Genomic DNA, 26,830 nt, shown 5'->3' with positions numbered 1-26,830 from the left:
TGTCAGCCATTTTTTCGTTTGTGCGGTGATTCAGAGAAGGAACTGCAGTGCGGTCTCCCTCTGTGAAACAGCTTTGGAAAGAGGTGTTTAGTATTTCAGCTTTACGTGTGTCATCCTCTGTTTAATGCCATTATCATCCCAGAGTGTCTGGATACACTGTTTAGATCCACTTACTGATTTAACATAAGACCAGAACTTCCTAGGATTTTCTGTCAAGTCGGTACATAGAATTTTACTTTCGAAGTCACTGAACGCTTCACGCATAGCCCTCCTTACACTTACACTAACTTTAACATCGTTTAACTGCTGCTGTTGATGATCGATCTTGATCCACTGTAGCCTTATGTTTGTTGACTAACGACTTTGTGTCGTATCAGTGCTTTTGACCACTGCTGTTGCAGTGGTCTGTCTTCCGTATGATACGCGTGTACAGTGGCATGTCGAGGTGCGGCAGGCACACCGCATTGTCAGCTAAGCTACATGGCTCGGCCACTGCCACTGCAACAGCATATGAATTCGCCCGGGACGCTGGCCTCGGGCAATCGCGGGTGCAAGTGTCCCAGGGACACAGTTTGGATGAGCCTCCTGTGGAGGGGTTTTTTGCTGGCAGTAGCTTTAAAATACCCTTGAGATTGGCAACCTCATCATAATAATAGCTTACACATGGGTGCCCTTCATCAGCCAATGCTGGGTCAGAAAATTTCGCAGAGAACCATCTCTGCGAAATTTTCTGTCCCAGCATTGGCTGATAAATCTCTGCGAAATTTTCTGTCCCAGCATTGGCTGATAAAGGGCACCAGAAGAGAAAGAAAGAAAGAGCGCACACACGCAAACTAGTACAGCAACATTTTACTACATGAGCTCACAGAGGTGTGTGTGTTGCCTTTCGATGACTCAGTGCCTCTCCAATTCATTGAGTTGTTACCTTTACTCATTAAATTATTTGCAATTACTAGGAGTGTCCATTACGGTTTTCAATATCTATATGGACATGGTCATAAAAAATTGACTTTAAACAGTAAATGAGGCTTTCACTATGAACATTGTAAATTTTACATCTTTACTGTTTGTTGAGGATCAGGCCATAATTGGTATTACTGAAAATGAAATACAGAGAGCAGTACATATAGTGATCCTGATTGCAGCTATATGTGGTTTTGACAGTTTCCACAAATAAAAGTAAAGGTAACGGCATTTCAAGGATTAGAGTTAATAAGATCAAAAATTCTAATAAATGGAAAAATAATTGAATACGTAAGTGAATTTAGACATGTCATGTCATCTTAAATATACAAAATTGGACAATGTTGAAATGAAATTTCAAAGATTTAGGCATTTCTGTGGCATAATGTGTTGAACATTAATAAGTAACATTTGAACGGAAACCCTACTCAAACTTTAAAAAGTCATAGCTCTTTGAGCTGAACTCTCTTAACGTCTGACCAAATAAGACAATGTGAATGACCTGAAATGGATCTGACGTCCCCACTTTTCTTTCTGTGCGGAAAGTTGAAGGACATTTGCTATCATGATCCACCAACAATGCCTGACAACATGCGTCAGCACATTGTCAATGCATGTGCGAACATTACGGAAGGCGAACTACCTGCTGTTAAGAGGAATGTCATTTGAGGAAGTCGTATCCCTGCTGGAGAGCCATTCAGAGTCTGATCCAGTCCTGGAAAGTATCCTGTCACAAGTGGGGCACTTTTGGGGTTCTTCTGTGAGAGGTTCTGGGTTTGAGGGGATGAGGAAGTGGCTCTAGCTATTTGCTTCTGTATCAGGTCGGGAGGGTAGTTGCAGGATGCGAAAGCTGTTTTCAGGTTATTGGTGTAATGGTTCAGGGATTCAGGACTGCAGCAGATTAGTTTGGCATGAAGACCTAAGCTGTAGGGAAGCGACCGTTTGATATAGAATGGGTGGCAGCTGTCATAATGGAGGTACTGTTGCTTGTTGGTGGGTTTGATGTGGACGGATGTGTGAAGCTGGCCATTGGACAGATGGAGGTCAACGTCAAGAAAAGTGGCATGGGATTTGGAGTAGGACCAGGGATACGACTTCCTCAAATCCTGCCCTGAAATGAGATCCATCCTTCATGAAATCCTCCCGACTCCTCCAAGAGGGTCTTTCCGCTGTCCACCTAACCTTCGTAACCTCTTGGTTCATCCCTATGAAATCCCCAAACCACCTTCCCTACCCTCTGGCTCCTACCCTTGTAACCGCCCCCGGTGTAAAACCTGTCTCATGCACCCTCCCACCACCACCTACTTCAGTCCTGTAACCCAGAAGTTGTACACGATCAAAGGCAGAGCCACGTGTGAAAGCACCCACGTGATTTACCAACTGACATGCCTACTCTGTGAAGCATTCTATATGGGAATGGCCAGCAACAAGCTGTCCATTCGCATGAACGGACACAGGCAGACAGTGTTTGTCGGTAACTCCGGAGATGAGAACTTGCCCTTGCCCTTCAATATATCTCTTCCCTCTACCCACCAGACCTCAGCCTCCACTAATTTCAAGTTGCCGCCCCTCGTACATCACTTGTCACTCAACAATGTCTTTGCCTCTGTACTTCCTCCTCGACTGACTTCTCTGCCCAAACTCTTTACCTTTACACATGTCTGCTTGTGTCTGTATATGTGTGGATGTGTGTGTGTGTGTGTGTGTGTGTGTGTGTGTGTGTGTGTGGGCGCGAGTGTATACCTGTCCCTTTTCCCCCTAAGGTAAGTCTTTCTGCTCCCGGGATTGGAATGACTCCTTTCCTTCTCCCTTAAAACCCACATCCCTTCGTTTTTCCCTCTCCTTCCCTCTTTCCTGATGAAGCAACCGTGGGTTGCAAAAGCTTGATATTTGTGTGTGTGTGCGGTTTTTTTTTTTTTTTTTTTTTTTTTTTTTTTTTTTTTTTTTTTTTTTTTTTTTTTTTTTTTCTATCTACTTGCGCTTTCCCGTTTGGTAAGTCACAGCATCTTTTTTTTTAAATATATATATGTATAAAATAAACAAAGATGCTGTAACTTACCAAATGAAAGCATTGGAATGTTGATAGCAGACAATAAAAAACACACACACAAATTTCAAGCTTTCACAACCCACAGTTGCTTCATCAGGAAATAGGGAAGGAGAGGGAAAGACGAAAGGATATGGGTTTTAAGGGAGAGGGTAAGGAGTCATTCCAATCCCGGGAGTGGAAAGAGTTACCTTAGGGGGAAAAAAGGACAGGTATACACTCGCGCACGCATATACAGACACAGGCAGACATATCTCTGCCTGTGTCTGTATATGTGCGGATGGATATGTGTGTGTGTGTGTGCGAGTGTATACCTGTCCTTTTTTCCCCCTAAGGTAAGTATTTCCACTCCCGGGATTGGAATGACTCCTTTCTCTCTCCCTTAAAACCCACATCCTTTCGTCTTTCCCTCTCCTACCCTCTTTCCTGATGAAGCAACCTTGGGTTGCGAAAGCTTGAAATTTGTGTGTGTGGTTTTTATTGTCTTCTATCAACATACCAACGCTTTCATTTGGTGAGTTACAGCATCTTTGTTTTTATATATAAAAAAACAAAGATGATGTGACTTACCAAACAAAAGCACTGGCACGTCGATAGACACACAAACATACGTACAAAATTCAAGCTTTCCCAACTAATGGTTGCTTCATCAAGAAAGAGGGAAGGAGAGGGAAAGACGAAAGGATGTGGGTTTTAAGGGAGAGGGTAAGGAGTTATTCCAATACCGGGAGCGGAAAGACATACCTTAGGGGGAAAAAAGGACAGGTATACACTCGCGCGCGTGCACACACACACATATCCATTCGCACATACACAGACACAAGCAGACATTTGTAAAGGCATAGAGTTTGGGCAGAGATGTCAGTCGAGGCGGAAGTACAGAGGCAAAGATGTTGTTGAAAGACAGGTGAGGTATGAGCGGCGGCAACTTGAAATTAGCGGAGGTTGAGGCCTGGCGGATAACGAGAGGAGAGGATATACTGAAGGGCAAGTTCCCATCTCCGGAGTTCTGACAGGTTGGTGTTAGTGGGAAGTATCCAGATAACCCGGACGGTGTAACACTGTGCCAAGGTGTGCTGGCCGTGCACCAAGGCATGTTTAGCCACAGGGTGATCCTCATTACCAACAAACACTGTCTGCCTGTGTCCATTCATGCGAATGGACGGTTTGTTGCTCGTCATTCCCACATAGAAAGCTTCACAGTGTAGGCAGGTCAGTTGGTAAATCACGTGGGTGCTTTCACACGTGGCTCTGCCTTTGATCGTGTACACCTTCCGGGTTACAGGAGTGGAGTAGGTGGTGGTGGGAGGGTGCATGAGACAGGTTTTACACCGGGGGCGGTTACAAGGGTAGGGGCCAGAGGGTAGGGAAGGTGGTTTGGGGATTTCATAGGGATGAACTAAGAGGTTACGAAGGTTAGGTGGACGGCGGAAAGACACTCTTGGTGGAGTGGGGAGGATTTCATGAAGGATGGATCTCATTTCAGGGCAGGATTTGAGGAAGTCGTATCCCTGCTGGAGAGCCACATTCAGAGTCTGATCCAGTCCCGGAAAGTATCCTGTCACAAGTGGGGCACTTTTGTGGTTCTTCTGTGGTAGGTTCTGGGTTTGAGGGGATGAGGAAGTGGCTCTGGTTATTTGCTTCTGTACCAGGTCGGGAGGGTAGTTGCGGGATGCGAAAGCTGTTTTCAGGTTGTTGGTGTAATGATTCAGGGATTCTGGACTGGAGCAGATTCGTTTGCCACGAAGACTTAGGCTGTAGGGAAGGGACCTTTTGATGTGGAATGGGTGGCAGCTGTCATAATGGAGGTACTGTTGCTTGTTGGTGGGTTTGATGTCGACGTGTGAAGCTGGCCATTGGACAGATGGAGGTCAACGTCAAGGAAAGTGGCATGGGATTTGGAGTAGGACCAGGTGAATCTGATGGAACCAAAGGAGTTGAGGTTGGAGAGGAAATTCTGGAGTTCTTCTTCACTGTGAGTCCAGATCATGAAGATGTCATCAATAAATCTGTACCAAACTTTGGGTTTGCAGGCCTGGGTAACCAAGAAGGCTTCCTTTAAGCGACCCATGAATAGGTTGGCGTACGAGGGGGCCATCCTGGTACCCATGGCTGTTCCCTTTAATTGTTGGTATGTCTGGCCTTCAAAAGTGAAGAAGTTGTGGGTCAGGATGTTGCTGGCTAAGGTAATGAGGAAAGAGGTTTTAGGTAGGGTGGCAGGTGATCGGTGTGAAAGGAAGTGCTCCATCGCAGCGAGGCCCTGGACGTGCGGAATGTTTGTGTATAAGGAAGTGGCATCAATGGTTACAAGGATGGTTTCAGGGGGTAACAGATTGGGTAAGGATTCCAGGCGTTCGAGAAAGTGGTTGGTGTCTTTGATGAAGGATGGGAGACTGCATGTAATGGGTTGAAGGTGTTGATCTACGTAGGCAGAGATACGTTCTGTGAGGGCTTGGTAACCAGCTACAATGGGGCGGCTGGGATGATTGGGTTTGTGAATTTTAGGAAGAAGGTAGAAGGTAGGGGTGAGGGTGTTGGTGGGGTCAGGAGGTTGATGGAGTCTGGTGAAAGGTTTTGTAGGGGGCCTAAGGTTCTGAGGATTCCTTGAAGCTCCGCCTGGACATCAGGAATGGGATTACCTTGGCAAACTTTGTATGTGGTGTTGTCTGAAAGCTGACGCACTCCCTCAGCCACATACTCCCGACGATCAAGTACCACGGTCGTGGAACCCTTGTCCGCTGGAAGAATGACCATGGATTGGTCAGCCTTCAGATCACTGATAGCTTGGGCTTCAGCAGTGGTTATGTTGGGAGTAGGATTAAGGTTTTTTAAGAAGGATTGAGAGGCAAGGCTGGAAGTCAGAAATTCCTGGAAGGTTTGGAGAGGGTAAAGCTGTTTTCAGGTTGTTGGTGTAATGGTTCAGGGATTTCGGGCTGGAGCAGATTCGTTTGCCACGAAGACCTAGGCTGTAGGGAAAGGACCGTTTGATGTGGAATGGGTGGCAGCTGTCATAATGGAGGTACTGTTGCTTGTTGGTGGGTTTGATGTGGACGTGTGAAGCTGGTCATTGGACAGATGGAGGTCAACGTCAAGGAAAGTGGCATGGGATTTGGAGTAGGACCAGGTGAATCTGATGGAAACAAAGGAGTTGAGGTTGGAGAGGAAATTCTGGAGTTCTTCTTCACTGTGAATCCAGATCATGAAGATGTCATCAGTAAATCTATATATAATATTTTATATATAATATTTAATTGTTTAATATAAGACTGATTAAGCCTTTGTTGAAATATTGGAGGGAGGTGTGCGTGTCTCATGTTTCTCTTTATGTCTAAGAAAGTATATCCAAGACTACCTCTTAAAAACTTTATTTCTGCTTCACTTGTCTCTCTGCATTTCTGCTGTGTATTTTCTTCCCTGTAAATTAACTGGAACCCCCAACAGTGTCCACTCCCTTTGTCCTATCACTTCCTTCCAATTCACGTTCCCTCACCACTGTCTGCCAATGCCCCTTCCAGATTTCTGGCTGCAGTGGCTGAAGATAGTGGTCATGTGTGTATGAACTGTGCTTACATGCGTGAATATGTGTGTGTGTGTGTGTTTTCTTTTCTGAAGAAGACTTTGGCCGAAAGGTCAATGTGTAACAGTTCTTTCATTGTGCCTATCTGCAACTCAACATGCCATCTGTAAAGATGAGTAGCAGTCTATCCTTATCATAATATTGTTGATATTCCATTCTGGACTTTCCATGATTCTTTAAAATAGAAACAGGAGTGCACACCATTGTCAAATCAAAGATATATAAATATGTGTGATAAATTGTTTCTTTACTGTTTTTAGTAGCCAATTGTTTCCAAATAAGGGACTCTATCTGAAATAGATCCATCATTTCTTAAATATGTGTTATCTTTGTGAAATAACTCTTGAAAGAAGCCAAATAACACATATCATAATGGCTACCCACCGTCTAAAACATGTTGTGTCAATTTCTGTGGTGAACACAGATACAAGGACTATACAGTTGGTGTTTGTGTCATGTGTTATTACAGTGACAGTTATTAACTTGTTCTATGTCTGAGATGGAGGAAATTTAAAGTGAAATTCTTCTCCTGCCCCCTTCTGCCACCTAGAAAGAGAGAATAAAAAGTCTAAATCACTTTTTATTAAATGCCTTAACTGTTTTCTGGTGACTTAGGTATCATCAGATTTAACACTATAATAAATTAAAAAAATGAAATATTCATTATTCTGTATCTTCTAAACTCTTTACCACAATATGTGAGAGGTAAATACATGAAGTGTACCAGGTCACCAAAAATATAAGTGTTGCTAGTTTTTAGTTTCATAAGTTTTCATTCTTGAATTAATCAGACAGATTTCAAACTAGAAGACATAGTTTGTTAACTTGCTAGTGTTTCTTCTGATTTCAGCAATATTAATTACAGCAGATTTTAATTAAATTTTATTGTTCCTTTTTCATATGATGTTGCCATGTTGGTGTCGTGCAGGTTGACAAGGTGAGTTGGCAGTACTTTTTTTTTTTAAATCTCATTACAGAGTACTTAATTTCTTTACATTATTAATCACAAGTATATGGTGTTGGTAAAGTATGATTAGAGGGACAAGCCAGTAGAAAATTCTGATTAGATAGTTCTCCTTAAAGAGGAAGTATTGAGTAGCAGACAAGCACATTAGAAAGAGGAAAAGTTTTTAAGATGCAGATGCTGATGTGAATATAAGTTTGCTAAATAGTCTAAAATAGTAATCACTTTTTATGTACCTAGTCCACATGATGAGTGCTTCCCTTGTACTGTGACCAATTGTTTTTCATCATTATTGTGTTTTTATTTTAGGGAGATTACTGATTTCCAAATTTGATTCATTTAGGGAACCTACATCCTATTAGAGAAACAGCTATGACATTTTGAAGGCTTTTGGTATGTTTTTGTTGGTACTGTGAAAAACTTTCTTGTGTGTTTGAAGTTTTAAACGTGATATCACTGTGAGATTAGTGAGCTGTGGATACAGTGTGAGGCTTTGGTGAGATCATTAAAGTGGCAGTGGAATTATATATGGAGTAATATGGCGCTATGTTTAAAGCACTGGACTCATAAACTGAATGAGCTAGGTTCAAGTCTCTTTCCAACCACCTGAATTTAGATTTTTCCTTGATCAAGTTTGGCAAATTCGGAAATGGTTCCTCTGAAGTATATCCTCGTCCTGTCTGAACACAAGTTCCACCTCTAAAGATCTCATTATCATTCAGATGTCAAATTCCTTTGGAAAATCATAGGCTCATTTTATTAACTAAAATTTCATATGAAAAATTAGCAACTGAAAGTTTCATTTTTCTTCAAAAGGTAAAGAGATAAGTTAATTTAAAATTTCCATCCAAGCTAAAGGTCAGTTCCCTTAATAAGAATTATCACATTTTTATTTCTTGGCTCTTTTTGTCACCACTATGCAAAAAAATAAAATAAGAATTAAATTTGTCATTGAAATGTAGTTCTTTTACTTGTGTACATATTAAACTTGCACTGACTAATATTATTAGCTATAATAAAATTTCAGCTTGACCACGATTCTTTATTATGTTTCTTTAATCCTTATGGGTTTCAGCATGAAGCCATTTTCAAAGGGAGTGTTGCTGTGAACATATAAGGAAAGCATTCCTTATAGGTTAATGGCTATTTTTTGAAAATGGCTTACTGCTGTAGAAAGGATTAAAGATTTGGCACGTTTTTTTCATTGTGCCTGTCAGAGACTCAACACCTCTTCTATATGGTTAGTAGTGCTCTATCCTTTCCATGTAGTTGTCATTGCATCTCGGACTTTCTATAAGTATTACAGATTTATGATGAAGAATTGTGGTCAAGACTGAAGTCTTATAATATAAGTGCAGAGTCTGACTGCCAAATCTCGCAAAGCTTTTAAGCAGTATGTATGTAATATTTGTAGTGTTCCATTGTTTAAGGCATCACTCAACTGAATGGTAAGATATCCACACATAAGAAATGTTGGCTTCTTTTAACATACGGAAAAGTCAAATAAAAATGAGACATATGGCAAAGCAGTAAGTAAACTGTTTATTATTTCAGATGTAATTGCCATAACTGTTAAAACATTTATCCCACTATGAGACAAGAAATCAATGCCTTCATGGAAAAATGTTTGTGGTGTCCTATGGAACAATGATTGTACCCAGGCGTGCATCTCTTCATTCAAATCAAATCAGTGGCCATGGATGTCTTTCTTCTGGGCTCCGAAAAGAAATCTTAAGGGAAGAGATGGGGACTGTACGTAGGATGTGTAAGGGCTTCCCAGTGTGTGGATCTTCTGCAGCATAGTCAAAACAACCATGGCAACGTGTGGACGGGCGTTATCCTGTGACAGAATGATGCCTTACAACAAAATTCCTGGGCATTTGGACTTGGTATTTTTCAGTTTCTTCAGTGTGTCCACATACCTCTCTGCATTATTTGTGGCATGATGCTCCAGAAAGTCAGTGAGCTGCGGGCCTTTGCAATCAAAGAAAAAGGTTATCATCACATTTTCAGGAGCTGGCATGCACAGCTTCATATTTTTTCAGTAATAGTGAATCCATGTTCTTCCGTAGTTCTCTCTGATGGTTGCTCCGTGGCTCAGAATGATGACTCTGTGTTGTTTCATCTCCCATGACCATATGGGATAGGAAACTATAGTCTTAATCATGATACCACTCCAGGCACTGCAGCGCTGTTGAGATTCTGTTCAACTTCTGCTCTTTCGTCAGGCTGTGGGGAACCAACTGCAAACTGCTTTTCCAGAACTTCAAATGCTCTGTCGTGATGGAGTGAGCGGTACTGTGAATGATGCCCAACATCAGCCAAATGTCTTCTGCCATCGGTCACTTCTGATAGCAGCATCCGCTGCAGCAGTGACAGAAGCGGTAATGATACAATGAGCCTGTCCTGACCGAGTGCTGTCATTCAGTGACATCTGACTTTCTTAAAAATATTTGTTCCACACAAAAGCTTGTGCATGTGACATACTGTGTTCACCGTAACAGCAGACATTCAGGAATGAATTTCATTTCCTGACTCTCTTTCCACAGTTAAAAACTGCACTGTACCTTGCTGTTCCTCTTTCTTGTCCTCCATAGTGAAGTTGACCACATACACAAATTGCTGATTTAACTTTGAGCACTCTAATGGACGAATGGCACAGCAGTGCAAACAGAGAACCCATTTGTGGAGATAACATCTTGGACATACTGATGACAAACAGACCTGAACTTTTGACTCTGTAAGCGCAGAACAGGGAGTCAGTGATCATAAGGCCGTTGCAGCATCCCTGAATATGGAAGTAAATAGGATTATAAAAAAAAAAGGGAGGAAGGTTTATTTGTTTAGCAAGAGTAATAGGAGGCAGATTTCAGACTACCTAACAGATCAAAAGAAAAATTTCTGTTCCAACACTGACAATGTTGTGTGTTTATGGAAAAAGTTCAAGGAAATCGTAAAATGCGTTTTAGACAGGTACGTGCCGAGTAAAACTGTGAGGGACGGGAAAAACCCACCGTAGTTCAACAAAAAGTCAGGAAACTACTGCGAAAGCAGAGAGAGCTTCACTGCAAGTTAAACGCAGTCAAAACCTCTCAGACAAACAGAAGCTAAACGATATCAAAGTTAGCGTAAGGAGGGCTATGCGTCAAGCGTTCAGTGAATTCGAAAGTAAAATTCTATGTACCGACTTGACAGAAAATCCTAGGAAGTTCTGGTCTTATGTTAAATCAGTAAGTGGACCGAAACAGCATATCCAGACACTCTGGGATGATGATGGCATTGAAACAGAGGATGACACACGTAAAGCTGAAATACTAAACACCTTTTTCCAAAGCTGTTTCACAGAGGAAGACCGCACTGCAGTTCCTTCTCTGAATCACCGCACAAACGAAAAAATGGCTGACATCGAAATAAGTGTCCAAGGAATAGAAAAGCAACTGAAATCACTCAACAGTGGAAAGTCCACTCGACCTGACGGGATACCAATTCGATTCTACACAGAGTACGTGAAAGAACTTGGCCCCCTTCTAACATCCATGTACCGCAAGTCTATAGAGGAACGGAAGGTTCCAAATGATTGGAAAAGAGCACAGGTAGTCCGAGTTTTCAAGAAGGGTCATCGAGCAGATGCGCAAAACTATAGGCCTGTATCTGTGACATCGATCTGTTGCAGAATTTTAGAACATGTTTTTTGCTCGCGTATCATGTCATTTCTGGAAACCCTGAATCTACTCAGTAGGAATCAACATGGATTCTGGAAACAGTGATCGTGTGAGACCCAACTCGCTTTATTTGTTCATGAGACCCAGAAAATATTAGAGACAGGCTCCCAGGCAGATGCCATTTTCCTTGACTTCCGGAAGGCGTTTGATACAGTTCTGCACTGTCGCCTGATAAACAAAGTAAGAGCTTACAGAATATCAGACCAGCTGTGTGGCTGGATTGAAGAGTTTTTAGCAAACAGAACACAGCATGTTGTTCTCAATGGGGAGATGTCTACAGACGTTAAAGTAACCTCTGGCATGCCACAGGGGAGTGTTATGGGACCATTGCTTTTCACAATATATATAAATGACCTAGTAGATAATGTCGGAAGTTCCATGCGGCTTTTCGCGGATGATGCTGTAATATACAGAGAAGTTGCGGCATTAGAAAATTGCAGCGAAATGCAGGAAGATCTGCAGCGGATAGGCACTTGGTACAGGGAGAGGCAACTGACCCTTAACATAGACAAATGTAATTTATTGCGAATACATAGGAAAAAGGATCTTTTATTGTATGATTATATGATAGCAGAACAAACATTGGTAGCTGTAAAATATCTGGGAGTAGGCGTACAGAGCTATTTGAAGTGGAATGATCATATAAAATTGGTAAGGCGGGTGCCAGGTTGAGATTCATTGGGAGAGTCCTTATAAAATGTAGTCCATCAACAAAGGAGGTGGCTTAGAAAACACTCATTCGACCTACACTTGAGTATTGCTCATCAGTGTGGGATCCGTACCAGGTCGGGTTGACAAAGGAGATAGAGAAGATCCAAAGAACAGCGGTGCATTTCATCACAGGGTTATTTCGTAAGTGTTGATAGTGTTACGGAGATGGATAGAAAACTCAAGTGGCTGACTCTGCAAGAGAGGCGCTCTGCATTGCGGTTAGCTTGCTGTCCAGGTTTTGAAAGGGTGCGTTTCTGGACGAGGTATCGAATATATTGCTTCCCCCTACTTATACCTCCCAAGGAGATAATGAATGTAAAATTAGAGAGATTCGAGCGCGCATGGAGGCTTTTCGGCAGTCGTTCTTCCCACGAACCATACACGACTGGAACAGGAAAGGGAGGTAATGACAGTGGCACGTAATGTGCCCTCCGCCACATACCGTTGGGTGGCTTGCGAAGTATAAATGTAGATGTAGATGTAGTGAACATTCACACTGTTCCTTCTTGATTCTCATTAGAGAGCACTTCTGTACACCCACATACCTGCCTTACCAGTACCTGCACCGGACTTATTATGTAGTGTGTTGTTTTCATTTGACTGCCACTTACACATACAAAATCAGTCAGTCTACCTATATTTGGCCTGTATTTAGTGCAGAAGCATTAGTTAATGTAATTTTATCTGTACTTCATTGTAGTCTCTGTGTTGAATAGTAATTTATGTTTATCGTCTGATCTTTTCCCTCTAAACCCCTTATGTGTTTATACAGAGTGAGTCAGGAGGAAAGGTACATGCTTTGAGGGTGATACTACTGGTGATTCTGAACAAAAAAACTTCTAATAAACATATGCCCTTTTCTTGACTGTCTCCGGGTAAACCAATGAAAACAGCTAGGAACGGGAAAGGTGCAGGTGATGGCAAATTAAGATACTGTTATGTTATGGTTTGTTTAGTTATGTACATTTCCTCACAGATGTTCAAACAGTCTACTGTCAACTTCAATGCATGTTGCTGCTCTTATAGATAGGTGTTGTGTTGCCAATCAGAGTTCAGTTTTGCATTCATGTACCTGCACACAAGCAAGTAAAATATGAGCGAGAAGTTCCTCTCATGCGTCCATTCTGCACTTGTAGACATCGCTCTTCAGCCACCCCCACAAACTGTAATCCAATGGGGTAAGACTGGGTGACCTCGGTGGCCAAGCAATGACTCCATGGCGACCGATCCAGTGACCAGGATACGTTGTGTTGAGATACTGTGTCACTGGCCATACGGAATGTGTAGAAGCTCTGTGATACTGAAAATACATACGAGCTCGTGTTGCCAAAGGGATATCCTCCAAGTACTCTGGTAACACATTTTGAAGAAACTCAAGATACTGTCTCCCAGTAAGATGGTTATCTAAAACAACTGGACTGATGAGTTGGTCTTCAATAATACTATACCACATGTTGACTGAGAACTGTCATTGAAAATTCGTTTCCACAGTAGTGTGCACATTTTCATTTGCCCATACATGAGAGTTGCGTGTGGTGTTGATTCTGTTGCGGGTAAATGTTGACTCATCAGTGAACAGAATACGTGGAATTAATCACTCATTGGCAATGATCCATTGACAGAATTCTTGCCCGGTGGCAGCATTTCCTTCTTGCAGATGTTGTACACTCTGGCGATGAAAGGGATACAGACCATGCTCATGTTTGAAGAATACTAAGTTGGACAACAATTCTTCTAGAGCTAATAGTAGGGTTGCGTTCTACTACTTAAAGAATGTTCTCAACTCCATTAAGAGTTTGTTGTACGGGACATTCAGAGACAACATTTACACTGGAAAGTATACCACGCTCAAGCAATCTGTGAAACACCCTGCTATCTGGCCCTCTGCGATTCAGAAACCATTGTTGGTATTCTCGCACAGCAGCTCTGGAATTCCCATTGGACAAACCATAGACAAACACCAGGTCAGCATACTCTGCATGTGTGAAGATCCAAGACATTTTCACTACACAAAACTGTGTTCGTTGTTCATGTAGCAACACGTAGTACCGTGCACTACAACAAGCACTGTCGGACTGAGACTTGAGGTAAACAACTGCACCATGCGCAAGTGAACTGCATACTGACATAGTTAGTAAGGACGACGTTAAATGTTTCCCGTTCCTAGTAGTTTTCATTGGTTTACTTGGAAACAGTTAAGAAAAGAGTATACGTTTATTAGGAGGTGTGTGTTTTTTTTTATTTTAAAAAAAAGGTTGAGTTAAAAAGGACTTCACAAATTTGGAATGATGCAGAATTTTTTTGAGATTACGTATAGAATCAGTAGATGTGTCATTTTGCAGCAAACAATCTGTAAACTTCGATTTACATGTAGTGCGTCATTACCCCATTCCACCATCAGGAGCACCAGCATAGTGCACTGTTAAAATGGCTACTTTCACTGTTGTGGAGCATGCTTGCTGTTTGTTTTGGTTTTGTAAACCAAACTCTGCAGCAACTGTTTGGTGTAAATATGGTGCAGTGAAAATCCACATGCAACTATGGAACACTTTCATGACAGTCCCAAAGTTAACGTGTTTAGTGCCCTTAGCAAATTTGAAAGTGAAAGTGTATGATCCTTTCTTCTCCATGCAGAAAACTGTCACTGGTGTTGTGTATCTGAATTTGCTTGAAAACCTTTCGATTCCACAGATTGATGAGAGTGACTGAGATGGGATGGTTTACTACCAGCAAGATGGTGAACCACTTCGTTTCCTCATAGAAGTTTGAGGTTTCCTCGATAATTTCCTCGCAGGTCGGTAGATTGGGTGTAAAGGGCCAGTTGCATGGCTTCCTCACTCCCTGGATTTGACACCAATGGATTTCTTTCTCTGGTGTCTGTTTCTCCACTGCCAAACAGTTCAACCAATCTGAAAAATCTTACCTGCACTGCACACGTTACACCTGATTTACTGCAACAAATTTGGGAAGAAATTGATTACCGGTGGGATGTTTGCCACATCGCAAATAGTACCCACTTCAAACCAGAATGAAACTTGACACTTTTATATGAAACTTGAGGTTGTTTGCTACAAAATGACATGTCCACCAATTCTGTAGGTTACCTCAATAAATTTATATACCATTTTAAAGTTGTAAAGTACTTTTTGACTCGCACTATACATTTGGCAGATATGATTCTTTCAGTTAGCAGATAGTCTTTGCCTAAAGTTCTGATTTTTACCTGTAGCATCCTCTGAACTTCAATAGTAGCTGTACTTCATTTCAATCTTGACCTACATTGTGATTGATGTGGAACAGGGAAAATGATATAGTTGGGATATTAGTGCTTGACTGTAAGTCTCTTCTTGATGGCAACTACATTTCTATAGTTTGGCAGCCATGTCATCCTGCCAAGTAAGTGTAGTTTCTGTTGAAGAGTCATTCAGTTGCGGAGTTACCAATTTACACATAATGTTGAGAGATATGCTGATATGTGTACTGGGCCAGTTATGCTAACAGGACATGTATCGAAAGCCATCAGCATGATACAATGCTGCTGATAGAGTATGAACAAGCTTGTCTGTTTCTGAAGTGAAAACTGTAATATGTCTGACAATTGTCAGTGACAGTGGTAAAACTAACAGCTTAAGCTGTGTAGGGCAGAAGGCAAAGGGAATCACATTGTGAGAGTGGTAGCTGCAGTCTTGTAAATACTGTATGGACTGATATGGCTTACCAGGATTACTTTTTTGCACACAATTTACTGCAGTATTTAAGGTTGTTTATGGTGATTCATAATAAGAATTATTTTGAGGTAATGCACTGCTTCTCCATTCAGTATGTATGGAGGTATTTCACCCAACATCAACAATCTTTTGACACTAAACATGACTACAGTTGCAAAGAGAGAATCCGCTACAAAATATTGCTGTTCTCAAGGGACAACTATCATGGAAAACTTCTCTTCACCAGGCATCTTACTTGAAACAGTAATGGAGAAGTATGTATAATCAAAATATGTCTTCCAAAAATTAGGATAAACAATCACAATACATAAAATGTAACAATATTAGAGAAGGAAAGTTGCTACTCACCATATAGCGGAGATGCCAAGTCGCGATAGGCACAACAAAAAGATTCCCACACTTACAGCTTTCGGCCATTGAGACCTTTGTCAGCAGTAGACACACATGCGCGCGCGCGCGCACACACACACACACACACACACACACACACACACACACACACACACACGCAAATGCAACTTGCACACATGTCTGCAATCTCAGACAACTGAAACCTATCTCAGTTGCCTGAGACTGCAGTTCTGTGTTTTGCTGCTACTGCATTGTGTAAAATGGCGTACATCTGAGTATTGACTATAATGTACCTTTTGTTTAGAGTGAAGCTGAAACAGCGAAGACAATATTGGAATCTGCTGAACAAGTTACTCAGTTGGAGGCAGAACTAGAAAACCAGCGTTCTCTTGTGAAGTGTCTTGAAGCTAAACACGCATCTGTGTACATACAACTGGAAGAAGTGAATCAGAGGAAAGCAGAAATAGAAGAGATGAATGATCAGTTGGAGAAGAGGATAACCCTCCATAAACAGGAAATCAAAGAGGTGAAATCATTTTATATATTATAAAAGTATGCATCCATTCAAACTGATCATACTTTTTAGAGTAGAAAAATGTTCTGTTTAATAACATGTAGTGTTTATCGAATTAGATAACAAATGTTTCTGTTGTTTTGCCACTCTAGTTGCTGCGGAAAGCTGAGGCAGAAGCTGATATCCGGAGAAAGACTGAAGTGGTTCTCCAGGAAATGAAACGAAAATTGGAAGATGAGCAGAATAAACGAACAAGAGAAATGAACAATAATCAACAAACTAATGACAAGATAAATGTCTTAGAAAAACAGGCAAGTGAACACACAAGCAAATGTAATGAGTAAAAGATAAATATTCCAAGATGTCCAACTCACCATGACCTTTTTGATTTAGTTGACAGACATGCAGGAAAGCAATACTCGTCTCCGGAAGCAGGTTGCAGAGTTGACATTAGCAAAATCTACAGCAGAACAGGTGCAAGGTGAATTGCAGAGCAAGTTAACATCTCTACAGTTGCAAAGAGAGAATCTACAGCAAGAGGTTGCAACTCTTGAAGGACAGCTATCACAGGAAAGAAGTTCTCGTTGCCAGGCTTCTGACTTGCAGCAGGAATTGGAAGGTATGTTTACTTGAAATATTTCTAGCATAATTTAAGATAAACAATCAGAATATATAAAAGGAGACTTCATACTTATTGCCAAAACAGAAACGAACAGTGGAGGACTAACACACACAGAGGCAGTATCTCTAGATGTTATTATCGATGGCTCCTTCATTGAAAGAAATGATCTAGTGAAGGAAAAGTCACTTGGGACTCTTTGAGTCATGACAGAGGCTCATAAGGAGCAAAAATAAAACCAGCATAAGACCAGGCAAATATTGAAGCCAAAGAAATTTTAGAGTGCCTATTTTGATCTCTAGTGTTCAGAAATAACTCTCTTGAGGATGTCTAAGTGGAGAGGCTGGTGAAGCTGGCATCTTGAGACTTCATTATGAACAGTCTTAACTGACTGTAGGTTACTGCCACTGTAGACAGGTTCTTTGATATTTATTGAGAGTTTAGTACCTAGTCAACTTATAATTGCCAGGTTTTCTCCAAAAGAGGCTCGCTCTTGTGTACTGTGTGTTTTGTAGCAGTGGAATAAGTACAGGGTGAGTGAATAGCTCAAGATGCCATCCCTGTGGATGTGAGTTCTGAGATGAATGCACAGCTGGAGGTACCATAGCTTCTGGCTGTTGCCTGTCAATAGGGTATGACAAATGCGCATTCTTGAAAAACTTATATTTAGTGAGGATCTCTTTAAGGAACATGAGTGCAGAAAACTAAAATTTTCTCAGAAGCTGATTAATCAGTTATAATCTGAGTACATACTACATTAATTAGTTTGTTATCCTCACATCTGAGAGGGTGAAACTGAGAGCAGCTTGAGTAATAACAAGTCAAAATATCGGATATAATCTGATTTGTAAACAGTAAGCTATAAAAGTGGCTGACTTTGTGAAAGATAACTTCTGTCAGAACAGTCTGCTTAGCATAAATTCAAGGGAAGGTTAGCCAAGGCAGCTGACAAAGCGCACTGCTCCAAGGGAAGGATCACCTGTAAACATGTGCATGTCATCTTTCAGTTAACCTGCAAGCTACTTGAATATTCTGTAGCGAAATGATTTACTGAACTTTCAAGTCTGGTATGATACAATTCTGTGTCCCAGTGTTACTGAACACACTGTAGAACATAATGGTATTAATTTAGGTGTTTGTTCCACCAGTTATGCCATTTGAATGTAAGTAACCAAATAAAACACAAAACTGATCCAAGTAACAAAAATATGGCTTTATTAATAAACCTCTGAACAATAACGGGAATATGCCTCTCATAACTCTACTCATAACTAGATAAAAGAATCATACACAAGGTGCAATACAAGCGATACATACAATGACTAATGTGAGCAGTATAAACTAAAAGAGCATACTGAGTGTGAATACATGTATATAGGTGTGAGTCGTGGGTAGATGACTCAGTGGAGACTGTGCTGTGTGCACACTTCCTACAGGTGGACTCTTAGTGGCCGACCCACACTGTTACAGTTGGTGGCTGATTTAAGCACACGTGGCAATGCTACACTCGACGCATTCACACTCACATCTGCTAGTAGCAGGATACAGCACACCTCTCCCGTGTGAAAAGGGCGCCAGAGTGACGGAGGAGCTACTGACATCCCGATGAGAGATACATCCGTTGTATTCAGAATGGTGGCAGCTGGTGCCAACAGTGGGGGCACCAGACCATAGGATCGGAATGCATGGAGACATGGGCATACCCGACAGTAGTGGGTCCGTGCTGCGCCCAACAACAGCACCGGGGAGCACGGTGCCATAGCCGTCTCTACGTTGTCATCAGCAGGCACGTCTCAGTACGGAGGATGTGGGGTTGGACCCACTGGTGACAGTGGCTGAGACGATCAATGATGGTGAAGGGCCCAGTGGAGGCAGACCTACTGGAACAGTAGGCTGAGACAATGGACCCTAGGCCGGAGACAGACCAGAACATGGCTCTGGGAAGCTGTGACCCCAGGGCACCACACATGAAGGAGGCAGCCAATGGGATGGGAGTGCCTCCACAGCAGGCGATAACAGGCTCGAGGCGGAGGGTGATTGAGTCCATGTCCGGGAACAGGTAGCTTCTGGTGGTGAGAAGGGGTGCAACTGATCAAAGTGGCATGCAACCAACCCGTCAGCCACAAGGACATCAGAGAGACGGCATACCCGGTGGCAGACAACAGTGGCTGGTATCCATTTCAGCTGATGACTAAACGCTCATGCCCACACCTACAATACTGGTGCAAAGCAGTTGGACGAACCCGACCGCAGCAGGTGCGGCTCAGGCTGCAGAAGGTGGAGGAACGTGGACGGCTGCTGGCTGTGCGACAGCTCTCCTGGACTCTGCTCTCCCGTAGGTGTGAAGCAATAGGTACTCAGAAAATCGAGAATGGCGTTAACTGGCGAAGAATCCGCAACAAACATTTTCATTTGGGAATTGAACATATGCACTGGTTGTTTCGCCTCATCCTTTGATCGAGAATGGAGTGGCGGGGCCGTAACATGACGAAGACCATGACGGGAACAAAACAATTGAGTGTGAGAAACAAACTGTGGCTAATTATTTGAAACGAAGCTACAAGACAAAAATAGAACAAGACCCTCAAAAGCATATGAATTGTGACATATGCCAATGTCGATGCACACTGGGGAAAGTAAGGAAACCAGGAAAATGCACCCACAACTTAGAGCCAATAGGCATTCAAGAGGGGACCCGAAAAGTCTACATGAATGCAGTCCCAGGGTTAGTGTGAAGTGGACCAAGGGGACAGAGACACTCTGGGAGCTGCATGTTGTCAGGCTCACTGCTCACATGCCATGACAAAACAAAAAATCTTGCAGCCAATCGCTGGTCGAAAAACAGGTCTCCTAGTCAATAGCTTGGTGTGTGAAACTCCCCAGTGGCCCTGGTGGACAAAATGCAGAACCTACTGCCATAACGCAATAGAAATGACCACTCTAGGACAGAGGCCTTCCTTGGACAACAACAAAACACCATTAAAGACAGAGAGGCACTGTTGTTGTTGTTGTGATCTTCAGTCCTGAGACTGGTTTGATGCAGCTCTCCATGCTACCCTATCCTGTGCAAGTTTCTTCATCTCCCAGTACCTACTGCAACCTACATCCTTCTGAATCTGCTTAGTGTATTCATCTCTCGGTCTCCCTCTACGATTTTTACCCTCCACGCTGCCCTCCAATGCTAAATTTGTGATTCCTTGATGCCTCAAAACATTGTCCTACCAACCGGTCCCTTCTTCTCGTCAAGTTGTGCCACAAACTCCTCTTCTCCCCAATCCTATTCAGTACCTCCTCATTAGTTATGTGATCTACTCATCTAATCTTCAGCATTCTTCTGTAGCACCACATTTCGAAAGCTTCTATTCTCTTCCTGTCCAAACTATTTATCGTCCATGTTTCACTTCCAAACATGGCTGCATTCCATACAAATACTTTCAGAAACGACTTCCTGACACTTAAATCTATACTCGATGTTAACAAATTTCTCTTCTTCAGAAATGCTTTCCTTGCCATTGCCAGCCTACATTGTATATCCTCTCTACATCGACCATCATCAGTTATTTTGCTCCCCAAATAGCAAAACACCTTTACTACTTTAAGTGTCTCATTTCCTAATCTAATTCCCTCAGCATCACCCGACTTAATTCGACTACATTCCATTATCCTTGTTTTGCTTTTGTTGATGTTCATCTTATATCTTCCCTTCAAGATACTGTCCATTCCGTTCAACTGCTCTTCCAAGTACTTTGCTGTCTCTGACAGAATTACAGTGTCATCGGTCGAACCTCAAAGTTTTTATTTCTTCTCAGTGGATTTTAATACCTACTCCAAATTTTTCTTTTGTTTCCTTTACTGCTTGCTCAATATACAGATTGAATAACATTGGGGAGAGGCTACAACCCTGTCTCACTCTCTTCCCAACCACTGCTTCCCTTTCATGCCCCTCGACTCTTATAACTGCCATCTGGTTTCTGTACAAATTGTAAATAGCCTTTCGCTCTCTGTATTTTACCCCTGCCACCTTTCGAATCTGAAAGAGAGTATTCCAGTCAACATAGTCAAAAGTTTTCTTTAAGTCTACAAATGCTAGAAATGTAGGTTTGCCTTTCCTTAATCTTTCTTCTAAGATAAGTCGTAATGTCAGTATTGCCTCACGTGTTCCAATATTTCCACGGAATCCAAACTGATCTTCCCCGAGGTCGGCTTCTACCAGTTTTTCCATTCGTCTGTGAAGAATTCATGTTAGTATTTTGCAGCTGTGATTTATTAAACTGATAGTTCGGTAATTTTCACATCTGTCAACGCTGCTTTCTTTGGGATTGGAATTATTATATTCTTCTTGAAGTCTGAAGATATTTCGCCTGTTTCATACATCTTAGTCACCAGATGGTAGAGTTTTGTCAGGACTGGCTCTCCCAAGGCCGTCAGTAGTTCTAATGGAATGTTGTCTACTCCTGGGGCCTTGTTTCGGCGCAGGTCTTTCAGTGCTCCGTCAAACTCTTCACGCAGTATCGTATCTCCCATTTCATCTTCATCTACATTCTCTTCCAGTTCCATAATATTGTCCTCAAGTACATTGCCCTTGTATAGACCCTCCATATACTCCTTCCACCTTTCTGCTTTCCCTTCTTTGGTTAGAACTGGGTTTCCATCTGAGCTCTTGATATTCATGCAAGTGGTTCTCTTTTCTCCAAAGGTCTCTTTAATTTTCCTGTAGGCAGTATCTATCTTACCGCTAGTGAAATAAGCCTCTACATTTGTGCTCTAGCCATCCCTGCTTAACCATTTTGCACTTCCTGTTGATCTCATTTCTGAGACGTTTGTATTCCCTTTTGCCTGCTTCATTTACTGCATTTTTATATTTTCTCCTTTCATCAATTAAATTCAATATTTCTTCTGTTACCCAAGGATTTCTATTAGCCCTCGCATTTTTACCTACTTGATCCTCTGCTGCCTTCACTACTTCATCCCTCAGAGCTACCCATTCTTCTTCTACTGTACTTCTTTCCCCCATTCCTGTCAATTGTTCCCTTATGCTCTCCCTGAAACTCTGTACAACCTCTGGTTTAGTCAGTTTATCCAGGTCCCATCTCCTTAAATTCCCACCTTTTTGCAGTTTCTTCAGTTTTAATATACAGTTCATAACCAATAGATTGTGGTCAGAGTCCACATCTGCCCCTGGAAATGTCTTGCAATTTATAACCTGGTTCCTAAATCTCTGTCTTACCATTATACAATCTATCTGATACCTTTTAGTGTCTCCAGGATTCTTCCATGTATACAACCATCAGGAAAACAAATTGTGCAGGGTGACTGAAGCCCAATCTGGTGATATATGTGGACGGTCCTGCTGAACAAACCAAACCACCTGGCAGAGAATAGGGTCGGTGGCAATGGCAGCTGCTATGTGTGAGCTCGTAGTTAGGAAACCCTTGGCCGCAGCCTGGGTTTCAATATCAAGATGGAAGCAAAGCAATCCTGGCTTCATTGGTTCATGGCTGTTGCGTCTGATAATGTTGTAGAAGCTGTACAATATTTCAACATGACAGTTGCTTGTCGTCTTCAGGTGCTTACCAATAGTCAGTAAGCACCTGAAGATGACAAGCAGTTGTCTTGTGAAATATTGTACAGTTTCTACAAGACTATCTGATGCAGTGCCCATAAACCAATGAAGTAATTACTGTGTCAGGGAAGTCTCAAACAGCACATCTGGTACCTCTACTGGAAGGTGATAGTAAACAGAATATGTGAGTTCGATGAACTCCACAACAAGAGAAACAGACTGTTGTGCTCTCTCGCCTTTTTATTGAGATGTTAGGACCAGCAAACTATACCGACATTTGCCAAATGTACTAATTATATAGACTCTGCGGCCACCAAGAGGATCAAACAGTGAGCCAGCATGGTGTTGGTGAGAGAGAGAATATGTTACATTAGATGAGAATTAGTCTCCAGGAACTTGCTTTCACTACCTCTGAATATCTCATCGTGGCTGGGAGCGAATTCCTGGGAGAGGGTGGACAGTAAAACATGGTCGCTTTCAGACTGGACACGGAAACAGGCCGTGGCATGTCAAACTTCAAAGTTCCATTGCTTTACACACCAGTCATCACATGAACATTAACCATGTAGAAGTAATGTGTTTAATTTCACAGATAAACAGCTGAGTGATATTGGTGTTGGAAAAGGGACTAAACTTTGCACCCACTTCGAAGACCTTGCTTATCGAGGGTTATTTATCAGTGCCATTGAGCAATGTGTCTTGAAACATCAGAGTGAGACTGCTGAAGAAATATGGGGAGAGGCTTGTAGGGCCCTAACCAGGATGCCTGCACCCAAGCAGAACATCAACAATGAGGAAAGGAAAGCTCTCCGTTCTTTAAGAGAAGACACAGAAATACTGATTTTACCTGTTGACGAGGGAAACACTACTGTTCTTTTGCCTGCAACATCTTACTTCGGCAAGATGATGGATTTACTGCAGGACTCGGCATATCGTCGTTTTCAGGAGGATCCAACTGATGCGGTACAACAGAAGACATCTGCGCTTCTCAAGTCTAGCCAGTTTCCTGAACATTTTAAAAAGAAATTAAGGGTAAAAGTGCCAGCTCAACCACAACTTAATGGGCTGCATACGATCCATAAGGAAGGGGTCCTGCGTTGCCCCATCGTGAAGAATATAGGAGCCCCAAGACTTTACCTACCAAAATATTTGGCGTTTCTTCTAAGCCCTTTGGTAGGAAAATATAAATATCACTGATGTGTTAGCACAGCATGGAATTCAACCTTTTACACAACGACGCAAGCTCGGCACAATAGGCTGTGGGGTGGTAGGATTGGACCAAGTGACACATCAGGCAATCACCATCGACAATTGCACTGAACATTTATTTGGTGCATTTAAACAAGACAAATAAAACCATCAACACATTTTTAAAATTACCTTACATGTTTAAATTTACCATTTAGGTGAGAGCAAGTTACTTCAAAATTTAAACATTTATAAACCACGGCACTTATGGCCTATTACACATTTGGTGAAATAAGTTAAAAATTATTTACTCAATGTAGGATATTAAATATAAAATTTAATGTGACCAAGCAATCTCGTGGCACTCAACAAACTACGTCCAGAAGCGGACACCTGCTCACTCAGCTGTTTCCAATACAGGCTCGCCATGGATCCTCAAACGGGAGCAGCAGTGGTCACAAATAGGCACGAGAAATCCGAGAACTAGTGGATAACTACAGCAGACTGACATCTGCCTTAAGTAACTAGAAATACAATAATTTATTACAGCACATCATCTGTAGAATTAATCAACCTATTAATGAACATCAGCTAAGAAGTACAAATCTATTATCTTATGTGTGTACTAAGCAAGTTGAAATTAACACATTTGAGGACAGACTCAGTAGGAGTAGCAACGGCTGGCCAAGAAAATGCAGTCAACAGCACTGAACCCAGTAGTCGATTCCAGCCACAATTTACAGCACAATCAAGGCCCTTACCCTCTTGCTTGTTCGACGGAGCCAGCCGCAACAGATCCCGATGCCAGGAGACATGCAGGAAGCGAAATACACAAACGGCTTCCCAGTAATGTGACTGCTTCCATGCCAGCGATATTTGCTCTGGGGCTGTCACCCGGGTAACAGCCCCTTTTAGATGTGCTCTTCCTGCTGCCTCGCACGGCGCCTGTACTGTCCACCAGATTTCCCCAACGACGTTACTTCTAGGCGTCCCAAAGCAAAATCCCACACTACTTGCTAGAGCTTACCGCCCGTTCCCCGATTGGCCCAGTAGGTGGCGCCCCTTGCAGGCTCTGCACACACCACCGGAAAGATGACCTATACTGGTGGCCGGAGTATCGCTGATCAAGCCACATGGCTCAATCACGTTCAAAACTCAGAAGATTTTATAAGATGACTGAAGATTTTGTGCCTCAAACCAGCTGACGCATTAGTGAGTTTCAGTGTGGTCTCTTAGTACACATGAGTGCCTCTGGTGGATTCATTACAACTTATAGAAACTAAGTTGGTTGGGGACATCTTACATCTATTCAAACATGTGCTCATCTCAACTTACTTTTTATTTAATGAGCAATATTTTGAGCAGACATACAGTGTTGCTATGGGTAACCTTTTGTCTCCCATAGTAGCTGACCTTTTTATGGAATACTTCGAGGAAAGAGCACTTAATTCAGTGGTGTTGAAACCTAAATGTTTGTGGAGATATGTGGATGACACCTTCGTAGTTTGGCCACATGGAGCAGCAGCATTTCCTGCATTTCTGGAACAGCTTAACTCTCTCCAACCGAGCATCTGTTTCAACTTGGAAGAGGTAAAAAATGGAGACCTCCCGTTCTTAGATGTCTTGATCCGCAGAAACAGAGATGGTTCCTTGGATCACAATGTGTTTCATAAAGCAACTCACACAGACCTATACGTATGAGCTGTCATTACCCATCTAATGCAGTGGCATATTACGGACTCTGTTTCATAGTGCTAGAGTTATCTCAGATGCAGGGAGCTTATCGGCAGAGGATAGCAATCTGTGTTTGTACAAAATGGGTACTCTGATAAACAGATCCATAATGCATTTCAACATGCGCAAACTAAAGCTAAAGAACAGCCAGAAGAAACAGGACTACATGAGGATAATTTTTCTACCCTATGTTGATCACATGTCCTTTATCATTGGCAGGCTGTGTTCAAGAAACATCAAATAAAAGTATCTCTAGCAGTAGGCACTGGATGTAACTGTGCTCTATGATTTGTCTACAGTGACATTACAGTCCCAACACTTGGTGCCTGTGCTTTTCTAGCAACACAGTAGGTCTTCAGCAACATGCCAGTAAGCACCTGAAGAGTAGCTGTCTTGTTGAAATATTGTGCAGCTTCTACAGCATTATCCAAAGTGACACCCTTGAACCAATTCAGCAGTTCTTATTTCAGGAAAGTCTCAAACAGCAAATTAATTCTTCATGATCAAAGTTGGGATCAGGACCACAGCAAGGCAGTAAAAGGCATTTGCATTGGCATGTTTAGGCGTAGGTTGAAAATGGATTTTGTAATAGTAGCAAGATGAGAACAGGGCCTAGCATTGTTGCGGTGTGCTGCCTTGTCAGGCAAGGAAGTGTAAGAGTTGAACAAGGAAATCAAGGGTTTATGGACAGTAATAAGGTGGAACTTGGAGTCGTACAAAAAAAAACTCGAAATTTCTGGAGAGCATAGAATATGGCAAGTGCCTCTTTTTCCACCTGAGAGTAAAGCAGCTGGGATGTAGTGAGAGATTTAAAGGTGAAAGCAACAGGTTCTTCAGGGCCGTTGGCATATTGGTGTGATAGGACTGTGCTGAGGCCATACTGTGAAGTCAGTTGCCAAAACTATCTGCTGGTCCAGAGAGAATGTGGCTAAACAAGGGGCCAAGAGTAGTTTGGGTTTCAACCTTTGAGAAGCACGTTCACAATCTGGGCCAATGTGGCTGCCCCCAGCAGGAATTCATGGTAGTAGGCTATCTTCCATAGGAAGACCTAAAGCTCCTTCATGGATGAGGGGTAAGGCATAGATGAAACAGTGGATGTGTGTTCTGGCAGAGGGCAAATCCCATCCCACAAGACCTCGAACCACATTA

General features: G+C 42.2%; 1 protein-coding gene across 1 annotated transcript in view; it reads left to right on the top strand.

The window, feature by feature from the left end:
* LOC124797955 (rho-associated protein kinase 2) overlaps positions 1-26,830 on the top strand; it is a 208,618-nt gene that overhangs the window by 66,932 nt on the left and 114,856 nt on the right. The window contains exons 13-16 of the mRNA XM_047261112.1: positions 7,516-7,524; positions 16,368-16,589; positions 16,730-16,888; positions 16,971-17,196. Coding sequence (XP_047117068.1) covers positions 7,516-7,524; positions 16,368-16,589; positions 16,730-16,888; positions 16,971-17,196 — 616 coding nt within the window. The remainder of the gene's footprint in view (positions 1-7,515; positions 7,525-16,367; positions 16,590-16,729; positions 16,889-16,970; positions 17,197-26,830) is intronic.

The sequence above is a fragment of the Schistocerca piceifrons genome, chromosome 5, assembly GCF_021461385.2.
Source record: "Schistocerca piceifrons isolate TAMUIC-IGC-003096 chromosome 5, iqSchPice1.1, whole genome shotgun sequence".
NCBI classification, from domain to species: Eukaryota; Metazoa; Arthropoda; class Insecta; order Orthoptera; family Acrididae; genus Schistocerca; species Schistocerca piceifrons.
Note: the sequence above shows the minus strand (reverse complement) of the source record. Positions and strands in the feature narration are given on the sequence as shown.